We start from the raw sequence: 16,289 nt of genomic DNA, 5'->3' as shown, positions 1-16,289 counted from the left end.
TCTGGGCACTGGTGCTCAAGCTATTTTCGAAGAAGCAGAAGGTTTGGAGGGGGATTTGCACACACCATTTGCCTCTGTACCACTAACCATGCCACAACTATCTGTCCCTCCCATCATTCCATTCTGACCACCTGCTTGTTCGATCTCTTCTGATACTATAATTCCCATGCCATTACTCCTTCCTTCCCCACCCATGTGGATAACCGTTAAACCCTGTAAACCCCTTAGATCCTAAAGACCACACTATACCCTTTAGAACCCTGAGACCTCTAAGACTCTTTCGAAGTATCAAGTTCAAGTCGATTGAAATCACCTGGAATGATGATTCCAGTACCTGGCTGCTGAGTGAGGAAACGATCTATCATCAAGCTAAAGGCCCAGTCACACCTTGACGTTTTAGCCAGCAATGGCAACGTATTAAAATGTATGTAAAACGCTGGCTTACGTTGAACTTTTGATGTTTTTTTTAAAGATTCGGACGTATTCATAACGACTTGGTCTTATGCACAACGTATTAGTAACGGACTTTGAACGTTTCGTTGTGTTATATATAACTTATACCAACGAATGCTGAACCTGTTGTCGGCTTTCACAACCTATGCCCAACGATAGTCTAACTTAGGCATAGCGCGTGGCAGCGTATCACCGACGATGACGTTGCGTAGGTTATGAAAAGGCTGCCGCACAACGATTCAAATCATAACCGCCACAGAAATGGAAGTGTCAACATCGCAGTCACACCTCGGCGATCTTGCCAGCGTATGCCGACCTCTGAAAAATGCGTCTAAAACGTTGGCGCACGTCGAATACGGTATGGGTAAGTTTGGTATACGTGAATAGAACGCTAACGTAAGCTATCATACGTCGTAGTAAGTGGAGTACGTCTTGTAATTTTAAACATGTTGAAAATTTTACGATGTACTTGCCGTATGACACACGTTCCGCATGCGATGGGAATAAGTTGTACGCACAATATGCGATCGTTGACACACATCGACACACGTTATTTGTAAGGTACTCATAAGTCGAAACACATCGAGATAATGGTTAGCGTCAGCGTTCCAGACTCCCGTTTTTTTTTTCTTTTCGGTATGACGGTGTTCAGTGTACAGTGCGGTTGTAATTTAAATTGTTGAGCGGCAGCCTATTAATTACATTATATTATCACCGCACTAGAAATCGAAGTGTCAAAATCACCATCATACCGAAGGAAGGAAGAAAAATAAAATAACAAAAATAAAACCAGGGAGTCTGGAACACTGATGCGAACCATTACCTTGATGTGTTTCGACTTCTGAGTACCTTACAAGTAACGTGTGTCGACATGTGTCAACGATCGCGCAACGTGAGTACAACACGTTACTCATAGGTTAGAAATAAGTTTCGGGTACGCTAAACATTACCTCGACGTGTTTCGACTTATGAGTAACTTACAAGTAACGTGTGTCAACGATGGCGTGACGTGCCTACAACTTATGGCCAGCGTTATGCAGAACGTGTGAGTCATACGCTGGCATAAGTCTTAAAATTTCAAGCATGGAAAATTTGAGGACAACCAAAAAGTACAACGTTTAAAGCCAGCGTACAACGACGTATGGCAGTGTTTTTCAGCGTGCTCTGAATGTTATCAAAACTTACCCATAACGTATTCGACGTGTACAAGCGTTTTAGACAAATTTTCCAAAAATCGGCATAAGCTGGCTAAAACGTCAAGGTGAGACTGGGCCTTAAGGTGATTTTAACAGTTTGTTAATCGACTTTTGAGAGGGCGATAGCGGCGATGAATAAATATGCTTGCTGTCGATCGTGACAGACATGAAGGTCGGACTCTCAACCAAATCACCTCCAAGTTATCAGGAACTGAGCCAATGAGAGATGGAGCATTAAGATACTGCTTGGTGTAAATTGCCCCACCTCCTCATCTTCACTCTGACCTTGGGCACAAAAACAAATCAAAGTCTGGAATATTTAATAAGTCTGCAAACGAATCAGGGGAAAACAAAGTTTCAGTGATTGCTGCAAGATGTTGTTGTTCGTCTTTCGGCTGCTCCCGTTAGGGGTCGCCACAGCGGATCATCCGTTATGATCCGCATACTGATTTGGCATAGGTTTTACACCAGATGCCCTTCCTGATGCAACCCTGGTCGCCTCTTACGACACAGGGATAAGGATTGGGTTTCGCCATGATTCCAGGCTGCCCTACACCCTCTCATAGCACGGCCCAGCGCAGAGCTCCCGTCCTCAAGCGATCCTCCAACCCAAGCCTCCGATTAGCCGGATTACAGGCGCACGCCACTACACCAGGTATTGATTGCTGCAAGATCAACACCATTATTGTTAATAATCACGCCTAATTCGTCAATCTTATTACTAAGGGAGTGTGGGTCACATAACGAACTAAAGGTAGACATGGATGAAGTTAATGGCCGTTCAATCTCACTATTGTTATGTTAACGAGGATTTTATGCCAAGGCTCCAGAAAGATGTTGGGCTGGTTTCCAATGAGAGTTAAAATCAAACGTTTGATATGGCTTCCCGCTCTGCATCCTCACTTTCTTTGCAGCCTCACTTTTATTCCAGCATATTGTTACGGTTCTAGGAACCGTATGCATACAAACGTACAGTTGTCCCGAAGTTAGTTATGCCATTAAGTATATGTGCAGATAGAACCCCTCCTTGTGTGTAGTGGGAAAGCAAAAGGGGGTGCATTGTGATGTTTTTTTAGTTAGATTAATAAATCATTATATCCCCTCCATTACGATCCACGGTACCATAGCGCTTGCAGCCCTCGGTTCGCTGGCCACAGCGCACCATTGCCCATCTGCTGTCTCCGGAGGCTCGTTTCTCGAGGCAGAATCTTCACGTCCGCAGTTTCTTTTCGGCTTCCCCAAACGTTCCAATTCAATCTTGGCTGTACCACCAACCACCTTCCTCAAACACGTGTGGAGTGGGCGGGCTCTCCCGGCCTAGCCGAAATTTCACCCAGAAAGGGCGGACCCCATGAAGGCCCTGTCCAATCAGAGCGGATGGTGACGTCAGCTTCGCCAAGGCCCCTCCCCGCCCAGGGGGATCTATAAATTAAGACACCATCCTCAGGGTAGGGTGAGAGAGTTCGGTGGGTTCGTTGGCTGGTTGCAAAGAAAGAAGGAAGGTCGTTAGTTGAGTGGTTGAGTTCTTTGGAGTTCTGTGGTGGAGTCCTGAGTTCGGCGGTTGAGTTGGTCCCTTGCTTGTTGGTTGAAGAAGAAAGGTTGTGATCATGGAGGTCCTGCTCACGTCTCGCCTCGGCGGCCCGTCTGTTGTGCTGGTCCGAGTCCACCCGACCTTGACTGGGTCTCTCGTTGGGTCCTGTCTGCTGCCCCGTTCTACTTTGGACTCCGCACTCTCCATCCGGGCTCCTTCGTAGACACGGTCTCCACACGTGCGGCTGTGGGCCGAACTGCACGACCTTTGTCGGGTGCCGCACCACGGAGTGTCCCTTTCCTCGGAACGTTCAGGTACCAAAAGAACTGGGACCTCAGCTCCCTCCCTCCATGGCTGCAAAAGTCCTTTGCCATTCAACTGGGTTTATTTTGTCTGAGTGTGCGTCTGAGTGTGTGGCGCCTGTCCTTTAAGTAGAATTGTATAAGTTTTTGATCATTGTAAATCTTGCCTGTATTATTCTCGCAACAAGTCTGCTCCGTGTCCTCTTTTGTAAGTTGCTGTAAAATTGTCGCACTGCATCTCTCTTCTGTCCCCTGCATAACACACCAATAAACCTGTTCCTGTACCACATGAATTTCCTCGCTTAGTGTAAATAAATTATTGTAGAAATGTTCCCAGTTCGTTTTTGTCTTTTCCTTCATTGGTCCAGCATGGTTCGGATCTAAGTTTAGCCGGGTCTTTATCCCCAATAATCTGTCCATTCTCGCCGGTACGTCCTTGGTAGTTCCGCTCGGCTGCATCCGATCCGGAGTTGGTAGTTGGTAGAGTGACCCGGTTCAGGCAAGGCGTACCGAGGGCGTGGTATTGTAGAAATGTTCCCAGTTCGTTTTTGTCTTTTCCTTCATTGGTCCAGCATGATTCGGATCTAAGTTTAGCCGGGTCTTTATCCCCAATAATCTGTCCATTCTCGCCGGTACGTCCTTGGTAGTTCCGCTCGGCTGCATCCGATCCGGAGTTGGTAGTTGGTAGAGTGACCCGGTTCAGGCAAGGCGTACCGAGGGCGTGGTTCCCCGGTAGTCGAAACCACGTGGTGAATTAGGTAAACTGATTACACCTGGCAGGAAGACCCTACGCTACGTGGTTGAGGTATTGGCGTCCACGGTCATTTAAGCGACCCGCCACGTCACGGAATTATCCGTGAGCGACGGCCTACAATTCCGGGAGTCTGGTGGGAGACGACGTAACTTCCCCCACCGAGTGGTCGTTCTCCCCACCGGACCCCGGCCCGCAACAATATGTTGCAAAATTCCACATTCATGGACAGTATCAAGATCGTAGTTGGGTAGTGATTGAACCTTAGCTGAACGCAAGTGCTTTTGTTGTTCAGCGCTGTACACAATCCCACGACGTGATTGTTGTAACTTGGGCAGCCGAGGCATTTTGCCATAGCAGTTGTCTCCCCCACAAGATCAAAAAAATCAGAGTAATATGTTCAAAGTCGGCAGAGAAAAGTACAGCGACCTTCACACTCATGAATCCTGGTGGGATTAAGACGCCACCGCTCGGAATGCGATGGCTCACTATAATGGAGAAGAAGACAGAACGTCAGCAGCTATACAGCGCCATCTTCCATCGCCATGATGGTGTGATGTCAATCAATGTGGCGCCATTATGTTAGCAAAAATCAACATGCGTAAAATTGTGGAGGCACTTTCTTCTCTGTCATTGTGGTAGTTTCAACAGAGAACAGCGGATGAAATTCTCTCACGACAATTCTTGCCTCGACTCTTTCAAGCACTCAGGCTTAACCCACATGGCCGAAACGCTGGAGTTCAGTACGTTGTATGAGCTTGGAAGATGTGCACATTGCAATCCGATTGATGTCATCTTGAACTAGAGAGTTCAAAGAACACCTTACCCAGCACAGTCTTGACAACAAGGACATGGGAAGGGTCTTTTAAACGTTTGGTTTGTGTTTCCGAGCACAATTTAAATTTCCTATGAGTTGCCATTTTTGTCTGAATCTCGATATTCTCCAATGTTGAAAGCGCAAGTGGCAAATCCGATTGGTTGAGATGGCATAAAATGGCGTAATACTTTGTCCAAATTCTGCTAAACTGGAGTTAAAAAAAAGTTCCAGCAACTTGTGACCCTTGCCAAAGGAGAGGGTATTGTATTTGGGTCTGCTTGTTTGTCTGTTTGTTTGTCCGTTTGTCTGTTTGTCCACACAGAACTTTGTGTTTTTCTCCGCAACCACTTGTCGGATTGAGACAAAATTTTCACCATTTGTGCGCCGACTCATGTAGAATGTTTTAATGATTGTTATGACGTCATAGTTCACGTGGTGTGGCAGCCATTTGGAAAAAAAAACAGGAAAAATTTGGACCTCTATCTCTGAAACCGCACCAAGGAAAAAATTGAAACTTGGCACATGGCAAGTACTCCTCATGGGGAATGAGTGCGACTTTTTTTTTCAGGACTCTATAGGTGCCCTCGTTATGACGTCATAATTGCATATGTACAACACTACATCTGATTAGTATGAACATTTTTGAGAGTCATCTAGGGAGAAAATTATCCACAGAAAATTTTTTGATGACATCGGTCAGGTGATTCGGCAATCATAGTGTTGTTTTTTTAAACCTTCAAAAATCTTCTCTGAAAAGGCTGAAAAGATCGAGACGAAACTTTACACGTATGACCACCTGTCCATGAGGAACAAAAGGTTCGCACATATGATGTCATATGTCACATAGTTTGCCAGCCATATTGGATTTACCTGAAAACGCATAAAAATACACCACTCAAAAGAAGTCCTGATGAGGGTCTGCAATCTCTGATTATCTTTTTCTTGTTAAAATGTGTTCTACAGTGTTCAAGTATATAATTCAATTGAAATAAAATAAAGGTTTAAGAAAAAAAACAACAACATTTATTTTGGAGGTTTAGCACTGTTGATGCACCATCTTTTACACCACCTTATTTAACATGTTCAATTAGTTCTTCTTGCCTGTTGATTGTGTCCTTCATGACGTCCTTAAAACCAGTAAGCTTCTTCTTTGGAATGATTTTCAGTTTTGTTTGACTGCCAAACAGCCAGACAGAGTAAAAAATTTAAATCGTTCCTCGATGCGCATGCACAATCTTGATGAGATTTTGTACAATTTGCCAAATTCAGAGCCAAAGTTACTGCTAAACTGCAGGTTTGTGTTCCAATTCATGTTCTACAGTGTTCAAAATAGAACATTCAATGGAAATCAAGTAGTTCCTTGATCATAGACTGATGTCTGCAGACAGACAGACAGAGTGAACCAATTGCTTCACTCTGCTTTTCGCTTCGTGCACATGGGGGTAATAAGTGTGAGTTGCATTCATGCACCAATTGTGTACAACACATCGCCGCTGCTCGTGTCTTCCTGTGCCGATTAGCCGGGTCTCCTATCTGCAACTGACTATATAAAAAGCAGACGATGAACGACATATCGGCTGACATGATGACAAAGATGGCTGGCATCGGCACAGGAATGTAGCAGCGGACGAGGTGCTGCATGTCATCGGTACAAATATGTGCCATGCATCCATCGGAGTAAAACAATCCGTAGAAACATTCATTCAAAAGGTGACAATTTATGAAGTGTCAACTTAGAGTACATCTCATACAAAACAAGTTGTAAATAGCTTTGTGGCCTCAATCAAAGACAGAAAAAAACAAAAGATAAACAGAGTATGATTCATTGGCAATGCAATTTTTAAAGAGGAAAGTATAGCTTTGCGACTCATATCATTAATATTAAAAGTTGCATTAAAAATGACGTTTGTTTGCGTCCTGCTGTGTGAAACTGCAAAAAAAAGGCTCTTAACTACAGCATATCTCATACATCTCTACCACAGAGAAGAACTTTGGTAAAAGAAAAATTTCAAACGATAAAACCTTCCGACTTCAAGCGCCACATAGTACTGATGTCACTGGTTCAATTTCGATCCTCTTGCTAAAGTGCCACTATTCTCTTCTAATTGTGACCCCCGACATCTCTTTCTCACACCAACTCATTTGAATGAGGAGCTTACATATTAGCAGAGTTTTTTTAACGCTTGCAGCCATTGTTGCCTCTCATCTGCCGAGGCCGCCTTCATGTAGTAATGTATGTCGGCACTTGTGATGATGTGTATCAAAAGTTCTTCACTCTTTTCTCCTGCAGGACAAAGGAGGGTTAAATAAAATGTGAGTTTCACCGAATTGTAGTCGAACCTGCCTTGTGCATCCCCTGTTTTAAATGAGTACGTATGATATTATGTGGACGATTTTACGTATCTAGAACAACCGTTTTAACAAGGCAGGCGAATGCAAATCGAATATGTGCATGGCTCACAAAGTGGGTATGCTGTGGTATGTTTGTGGGAAATTCCACATAAAACTATTATGAGGTATTTTAGACAAACCATCAATGGTCAGAAATGAAAGTGGACATCTTGGGGAACCTGTAGAAACCGGCAATATCATACTCTCCATTTCCCTGTTTTATTAAAGATGAATTAAAGCAACAGAATATGGGTTTTGTAAACTTAGAAATGTTACAGCTTGATCGGTAAAATTTTTATTTCACTGTACATTTCTTATGTGACAGTTATTTTGAGTGTGGTGACTCAGAATATGAACCTTGGTGTCTCTTTTATGTTTTGATGATGTTCTGTCTCCCTATTTGGGTTTTCTGGCATCTACCCTATCTGATGAAATAATGGATTCGTACATAACGCTTCGTGTCCACTGCATCGAGAAAAATAAGGAGTCCAATGTTGATAATGTTTCTTATGATTTTTATTCCAAATCTCCCTTAATTTCTTGGAAATATGACAGAGTCTAACGGCAGAAAAATATAGATCAAAATTGTGATCAGAAAAATAAAATTCGGACGGCAAGCAATCTTTTCTCGATTTTCGTGTCAGTCCCGTTATGTACGAATCATCATCTCTCGTCGGACACAAATAAGGCTAGCATTAGAAAATCTTGCCGTCTTGCAAACTTCCCCGATTGATGGATATAATAGGCACTTGCAAGCGTGTCAGCACATTCCCATTCGCCGTCGAGCGCAGCGTTTGTCTTCGTGTCCGTGTCTTTGCGAGAGCCGTAACGTACGAATCCAGCGTGAGGACGCTGAGCCGAACGAGGTGACTCACATTTGTCTGATAATTCTTCATTTTAACCAATGCTATAATTTTTTTGGTGCTTCGTGAGGATCCGAGAGGTAAGAATTATGTTTTTCTTTTTATGTTTAAAGTGATTATTTTCAAAAGTTCGAAAGAAATAGATTCAATTTTAACGTTATTTTTCGCTTACAAGTGTGGCTTTCTTTGCTACTGAACTCGTCTGTGTTTTCTTCGTAATTTATAACATCGAATTCTCTCAAAATGTGTTGTTTTTTTCTTTTTCCTGTCAGAGTAAAAATTATCTGTTTCTTATCCCAAAATATAATATTTACGTTGTTTTTTTCATCTGATTCCGTACATAATGCTGACGCCAAGCTCGAAATTTGAACGTGTATTTATAGTGTTGTATATATTCAGTGGTAACTTTAAACCCGGATGTGCTGCAAGTCTAAAAAATTTGATTTAGCTATTTGAATACATGCAGATTAACATAATGGGTTGCATTTCATGTTTCCCGAAACTTTTTTTTTGCCCTTTGTGTAACAGTATGTGTACCCACTTTGTGAGCCATGCACATATACTTTGTTTGTTTTATTGTTTTGTCAATTTCAGCATGTAACAATAGATATGCATGATTTTATTATTTATAATATTGTGCTGTAATCCAAAAAAAATTCCTGTACAAGAGTGGTTCATGGAAGGGCAAAGTTAAATTGACGGAGGGGTCGGGGGCAACAATTGGGCACAACGGGCAAGGGAATAAACAAACATGAAAAGGAGAGAGAAGGGGAGGAAACACTGAAATTGGCAATTAATAGGGTTGCGTTAGGACAGGTGAATGGGGGTAATAAAGATCATGGGTCATGATGGGGGATGACATGAGGTGGTGGTGCATTGCCTGTTTGAACCCTTGGAGGGAAAAGTGGAAAAGAGTGGCCTCTGGAAGGCGATTCCATAGACTGGAGAAGCGAGGAATAAAAGAGTTGAAATGTATACATATGCTGGAATTTGGAAGTTTAACCAGGCGAGGGTTACTGGAATAACACATGCATTCTCAAGGAGATTAGAAGGGTCAGAGGACTGAGAGAGCAGAGGGAGCAGTATCGGAGAAGAAACGTTTGGAAACAGAGACCACCGACCTGCATGTGATGTGAATGCACCAAAACGATTAAACACTTAAACGCCTCAAAATCAAAAGTTTCATTGTTTTCTGAGATTTTTCTTTTATTTGTTTCTCGATGAGTATGCGTCAAAGTACGCCACTGCGCAATTAAGCTCATGTAAGAAAGCTTAAATATGCATCACATGCTGTTTCAGGGCATGAGGAGACATCGGTGCACCCTTTACATGAGTTACAAGGACATGGCTTAAAAAATGGATAAAATCAACACAGTAGATGGGATTTTAATCTGCGATCCAGTATCAATAATAATTAATATAAGAGCTTGTGGCTAATTGGATGTATATGAGAAGATCAAAACTTGTCTCAAATGTTTCTGAATGGAGAATCTTACAATCTGCAACTATCTCCAAGTAAAGGTTTACCTGGAGTCTCACGTGACCAACACCTTAGATTTGGATTTGGAAGTTTTAATGAAGTCAGGTAGTCATCGTTCCTTCGATGAAACTTGAAATGTATTATAGGATAGTGACTCAAAGGCTTACTCTTAAAAAAGGTACCAAGCCAGTAGGTCCACCCAGTTAACACTGCAGATGGGACAGTTACCTTCAAACGAGGATATACTTCACAAAGCAGAATTCTGCATTCTGCGAGGAAGCAAACGCATCTTGACTGTACAGCACATTGCTCATGTTGGACTGTCTTTCCACCACGTCCTTGCAATAAACATTTAGCAATGTATTTTGATGATTTTTTGCTTTGTGAGTTGGATAGTCATTTAAATGTTAGAATGCTTAAAACAGCTGAACGTACAAACGTACCAGATGGCAGGTTGCTCGCATCCATGGCAGAGATGATGCAGCCTTTGATGCAGAAACCGCCCAAAGGATTACGCATGTTTTCCTGAACAAAGAGGTTGTCCATGAAAAACAGCACAAGCAAATGCTATGGTTCAACACAACATTGGCCTATGAGGGACATGACCTTGCATCGTTTGGAAATATATTCAAAAAGGGTATGATGTATGAGTGATTTCAGAACTTAAATGTGGATCACTACTTAGCAAGAAGCTCACATCTCATCTTTTAACCTTTTGCAACCTCACTCTTCTCTTCTGCAATACTTAGTGCTTTTGCAATGAAAATTAGGATTACAGTCGGGCCAAAACATGCCATCTTTCCTTTTGGTTTGACTCAAAATGTATACATCCACTCGTCATCTGATTGGCCGGCCCACATCCCATTGCATGTCCATCTGCTTTGGGAAAGGGCCAGGATCAAATGTGGGCTCACTTCCTTTGTCGATCTGAATTGAGATGGCTAAATTACATGCAGTAGCAGGGGCACCACTATACCTGGTGTTGGCTTAATGGCTAGAGTGGTGGGCTTGGGATCCTAGGTACCCTAGGGTCCTGAGTTCAAATCCTGCTTAGCTGTTAAATTTATACCAGGTGGGGTTGACTCAGCCTGTCATCCTTCTGAGGTTGGCAAAAATGAGTATCAGCTTGCTGGTATCCTGTGTTGGAGTGTCAACCTGTCCAGGATTGTGCCCAATAGCCCAGGAGACTGCTTAAGCAGCACCAATGCTCTGCACAGAGTATGGATGGATGGATGGATGGTCTCCACTGTTTTTAAGCCAGGTTGAGTAGTGCTTGGAAACAAAGTATATGTTAATTTAGCCAACTCCAATTGGCTAGCAATTTGATTTGCTGTGGTTCTTTTTGGACACTCTCCCAAAGTGGGCTGAAGCGAAATGGATGTAAGCAAGTCACAACACTGACCAATCCATTGATGAGTGAGACATTCCTTTGTTTAGACTTAGGTTTAATCAAACTCATAAAACAATGAACTAGTACATACTCTGGATCTTGATTGTCTCCTGACATTAAGCTCACATCTCATCTTGATCATTTGCAGCCTTTATTTTCTCTTCTGCTTCCTAGTCTTTAATATCCTCGTGTCACTTTCTCCTTTTTTTTTAAACGAACAAAAAGCTCCACAAATAATTGTTAGAATTGTCAGAAGCAAAGTAATAATATCCATCCTTTTGGTTTTGTCGCAAAGCCTCTTGGGAAAGAACCACCAACATCCATCAAAAACTCATGTTGCATGAAAATTAGAACTTTTCACTGAACTCGTGGTGGGAGCGTCCGCTCTGAGTCTGGGAGGTCGGCGGTCCTGACCCTGGCTGAATAATGCCAAAGATTTTTTGCCAAAGGACTAACACGCTTCGCATGCTACCATGATGGGAATACATTATGGAGGAAAAGTTTCCATGCGATCAGTTAGTTGGTTGTTTATTTTTCTGGTTTATGTTTCAGTTTAATCGATATCCTCAGACTGTATCTCGTTGAGGACAACATTTTAAACTCGCAAACGGATTAACTAAATTAGGGCCTTAACCATGCATGGACCATTTCCTTATTTTCCAATCTATCTAATTTGTTTGACCTTTGACCTTACCTTTGATGGATCAAAGTAATGCAAGTAGGCTGGGTCATCCCGCAGGACAAACTTCCTGATCTTCCAGTTGTTCCGTTTGTGTCCCTGTGGAAGACATCACAGATGAAATCCGCATGCATTACAGGAATAAGGTGATGCTTGCCTCGTCAAATCTGTCACAATTACATCCTCTTTTCACTTCACGATACTTCTTACTTTATATGAGACATCGAACTTGCATTTACTGAACATGCACATCCTGTTGTTTTTTTTAACTGAAGTTCCATACCGTAGGACCTTTAACATCAACATAATCTTAATTCTACACAACAGCAGCTTTAAGTCCCTTCCAAACTGCTGTGCTCCATTATATCATGCCCTTTGTTAGCACCTCATTGTGAAGGCGGTTCTTTTTTTAAGAGTTAGATTAATTTTTCTTCCAGAAGCAGCCAGCCAGCCAGCTCAGGCGTGTTCACACTTGCAACTAAGCTTTGTCAATTTGGTTTTGCCCTTCAACTTATGAAATGCCAAAACCTTCTCATGGCATGAAGGGCATACATTGCCACCCTGATTGATCTGACTTTGCTTCCCCAGCGGTAGTTAGAGCTGCACTTTGGCCAGGGTGATTGACATGAAACTGCCTACTCCTCTTTTTCGAAGATATCGTGAGATCATTAACTTCAATGCTAGTAGACAGTACAGTGGGCTTAAGTTGCTCTCAGCAAGGATGGCACTTTCTCCAACCCAACATCATACACCTTTGAAAGCATTGAGGAGACTTTGCAGGTTGATCCTCTTGTATTGCCGATTGAACTGACGAGATTGAACCACACTCGGTGGGGGTAATGGGAACGGTGTCCTCTCTATAATCTGAAAAGTTGGTGATTCAAACCCTGACTGAGTCATACCAAAGACTTAAAAATGGTCTGTGCTGCTTCCTCGCTTGATATTGAGTATGTAAAAGGGGTAGAGCATGGACAAACACCCAAAGGCTGGCAGTCATTGTGCAGACTTTGATGGGCCAAATGGCCTTCTCATGTGATTACATTCCTGAAAAGGGAACTTGTATTATATTGTTGTGAAAATTATTTAGGGGTCAATTAGTTATCTCATAATGAATGTTATCATTAGTGTTTGTAACCCCAATTAGCACAAACCAGGATCGGATGTTGAGGAAGCTCCTTGTCACCATACCCCCTCATGTCTGTCCCATTTTCCCCGTGTAATTAACATTCTAAATCGTTCCACATCATCATTTCTCATATCCACCAAATGTTCGTCGGAACTTGGCATTCCATGTGTGCGAGAGTCACACGTTCTGCCAGTGAACATAGTGTGTCCTCGTTGCAATCCCTGTATATTCCGTGAATACTGCGAGTCCACATGCGCAACACCCACATACATTCCGATGAGATGGTGATGACACGTGAGCGACTTCATACTGCAGAATATGTGTGTGACCATAGCGAGGTAAGGGGGGAGTCTCACCCCAAGGGGTCTGGAGGCTTCAGCTATATAAAGCAGTCATGCTCAGACATAGGAGTGAAGTGAAAGACAGTGGCAGTGAAGCAATGACCAATGAAGCAATGAGGAGTTGGAGTTGTGACTACTGTGGTTGTCAGCTGCTGTCTGCCCGGCAGAGGACTGAAGAGAGTTCAAGAGTCGGGAGGAGTAAGCACAGCCGGTGCACAATTGCATACAAATGCCAGATCAAGTCAGCGCCTGGAGGAGCTCACATGCATGACCAAATTACAGCTCCCCCCTCCCACCCCCTGCCCCCTGATATTTCAACCAAAGGGAATATCAAAAACCTCCATTCCATCCACTCTGTGTATTTTTACCTCCTCCACCGAAGGTGAAGGAGGTTATGTTTTCACCCCTCTCTGTCTGGTTGGTTTTCTGTTTGTCTGTATGCAGGATATCTCAAAGTTGTGGATGGATCCGGATGAAATTTGGTGGACATGTTGGGTGTGTGTAAGTATTCTGTAAGTGATTCTTCACCGTTGAGAGATTGGCCCAAAAACGATTAAGTACTGTATAGCATGATATTTCAAAAATATAATGGGCCAGATATGTTCTCGTGGATCAGGCATTACGTGGTGGAGGTATGCGCTCTACCAAGTGCCCTTATAGTTTTAGTTGTGATTACTTTCCTTAAATATTTTTCTTTTTCGTTAAAATAAATTTCACAGAAAATTATACGATGTCAAGAAAACAAATAGATATCTCGTGGTAACATATAGGGTCATCACCATTTTGTATGCAGCACTTCGCTGCGGGTTTGCAACAATGCTGGGAGTGCAGCTGTGCCACTGATCCAGTGCCCCGTGTAGGTTAGAGCGGGAATTTTTAATTTGTTCATGGTGTTAGCAATAGCTCGCTTACTCTTCACAAAATAAGTTGTGGGATCTTTAAACAATGACCCACTAATGCTAGCTGATGGGACACCCAGTTTGACATCCATCCAAGGGAGAGCACACACATTGAATGAATCACCCTGCCTGTGAAACACCAGGATGACAATTTTAGCTGGGTCAGGATTTGAACCCGGGCTGGCTCAATCATAAGTGCATATACCCCTTGGGCCTACGCTATCCTGCCAGTGCAATTGTACTAACGACCAACATTTGACAATAATGTTTTGATGGAACATGCGTGAAAGACGTGCACAAATCGCTGCCAAACTTTGGATGTAAGGGATCATCTATTTCGTCGGCAATAATTGTGCTGCAACTCTTCTATTCTTCTCCACCCCTTCATCCCCCCTCCATAACCATCCACAATTCTTCACTGTGTACATTATAAATAGATGGCCCCTTGTTCATTGTGTGGAACACTTCGGAATATTCAATACAATATATCAAAAAGCAGATCATACCAAAAATGGCGATTTCTATGTTCATTGCTTTGATGAATGTGTGTGTTGTGTAAAAACTCTCCACCCATGCTCAGAATGCTTCACATGCGGAATGGAACCGATCAGATTGTCACATTTTTACCTTATAGACTGGGTCAATTTTCAAAAAATCTTAATCCCGAAGGCAAATGGTGTTAATTTATGGCATACAAGTTATTTAGGGGTAGTGAGGGGTGCTGAACTCAAATATGATGTATTCCCAGGTCAAAAATGGCCGAATAATGCCTTAAAATTGAGAAATCCAAGATGGCCACCAACGATGGGCTGAAATGTATTTATGTTCATATCTTTTTGACTAAACAAGGTAGAAACTTGAATGAAATGTGCTTTTGTAGGTTTTCATATATGGGGAATCCAATGCCATATTCAGTTTTGATATAAAATGTGAAGAAACTGATTGAAAATGAATAATTCGTCGACCAGATAAGATCCACGAGCAGGTTGATCCTATGTGTCCAGGAATAATTTACTGTTTGCAGTTTTTTTCTCATTGCAGATATATCCAATATAATATAATCCAAATACTAATAATATAATATATAATAATAATATGTGAGGGCTCACAACCCCACAGGCAGGCTCCCTGTGGACCGTCCAGGTCCTGGTTGCGAAGCCGTTACGTCGCGCGGTTACCAAGCTGCTACGTTGAGAAAACGTTTCAGGAGCAATTGTTATATTGGCGCGTGCTTTGGGGCTGTTTACTCAGTAAGTTGTAGTTATTATCGCTTATAATGGCCATACATATTTTGATTAGTGTCTATTGCTTTCGTAGCTTTGGTTTCTTTAGTGTTTTCACATAGTTTTAGGGGTATTTTCCGTAGTTTTGTGTCACATGTTCGCATGATTCGAGAACACGTGCTTTGAGATCATGCACTTACTTCGATTCCTTTTCTGTCCTTTTATAGTGATTACGTATTGCAGCCGTCAGGGTAAGCACTATGCTGACTATTATTCGTATTTTAGAGGTAGTTTTCAAGAGGTTATTTCATTTTGTAATTTTGTATTCATTATTTCTACATGAGCCTACATGGCTTTATGGACAAGCAGTTGTGCTGACAGGATTAAGTAGTCTATCTGCCTACTACTACTCCAGAATTAGTCAGTGTCTGCCTCAAACAAGTCCTGTAATTATCTGGGAACTGTGTCTTAATATTATGTATTTTAGGTCCTTTTGTTCTGCTTTGGAGTAAATAAAAAAGTCACATGGCCAACTTGAAAACCCTGCGTTACAAATATAATATATCCAATATAATACAATCCAAATAATAATAATAATACAATCCAAATTAATATGCTGTAATGGAATATTTGATGTGAACATCTTTGTATATCATTGTAATTATACAAAGATGTTCACATCAAATATTCCATTACAGCATATTATTTTGGATTATATTATTATTATTTGGATTATATTATATTGGATATATCTGCAATGAGAAAAAAACTGCAAACTGAGTAAATTATTCTTGGACACATAGGATCAACCTGCTTGTGGATCTTATCTGGTTAACGAATTATTCAT

At 42.1% G+C, this 16,289-nt stretch overlaps 1 protein-coding gene across 3 annotated transcripts in view; it reads right to left on the bottom strand.

Annotated features, from left to right (window-relative positions):
- Positions 1–6,752: 6,752 nt before the first annotated feature.
- Positions 6,753–16,289, bottom strand: part of LOC147023733 (pleckstrin-like) — a 66,356-nt gene continuing 56,819 nt past the window's right edge. For all 3 annotated transcript variants that reach the window (XM_085889498.1, XM_085889499.1, XM_085889500.1), the window contains 3 exons: positions 11,869–11,952; positions 10,228–10,309; positions 6,753–7,334 (listed from right to left, as the gene is read on the bottom strand). In XM_085889498.1, coding sequence (XP_085745624.1) covers positions 7,213–7,334; positions 10,228–10,309; positions 11,869–11,952 — 288 coding nt within the window. In that variant the 3' untranslated portion in view covers positions 6,753–7,212. The remainder of the gene's footprint in view (positions 7,335–10,227; positions 10,310–11,868; positions 11,953–16,289) is intronic.

Source organism: Eptatretus burgeri, chromosome 7 (genome assembly GCF_056783735.1).
Source record: "Eptatretus burgeri isolate ZD-2024b chromosome 7, Ebu_testis_v1, whole genome shotgun sequence".
Taxonomy (NCBI): domain Eukaryota; kingdom Metazoa; phylum Chordata; class Myxini; order Myxiniformes; family Myxinidae; genus Eptatretus; species Eptatretus burgeri.
Note: the sequence above shows the minus strand (reverse complement) of the source record. Positions and strands in the feature narration are given on the sequence as shown.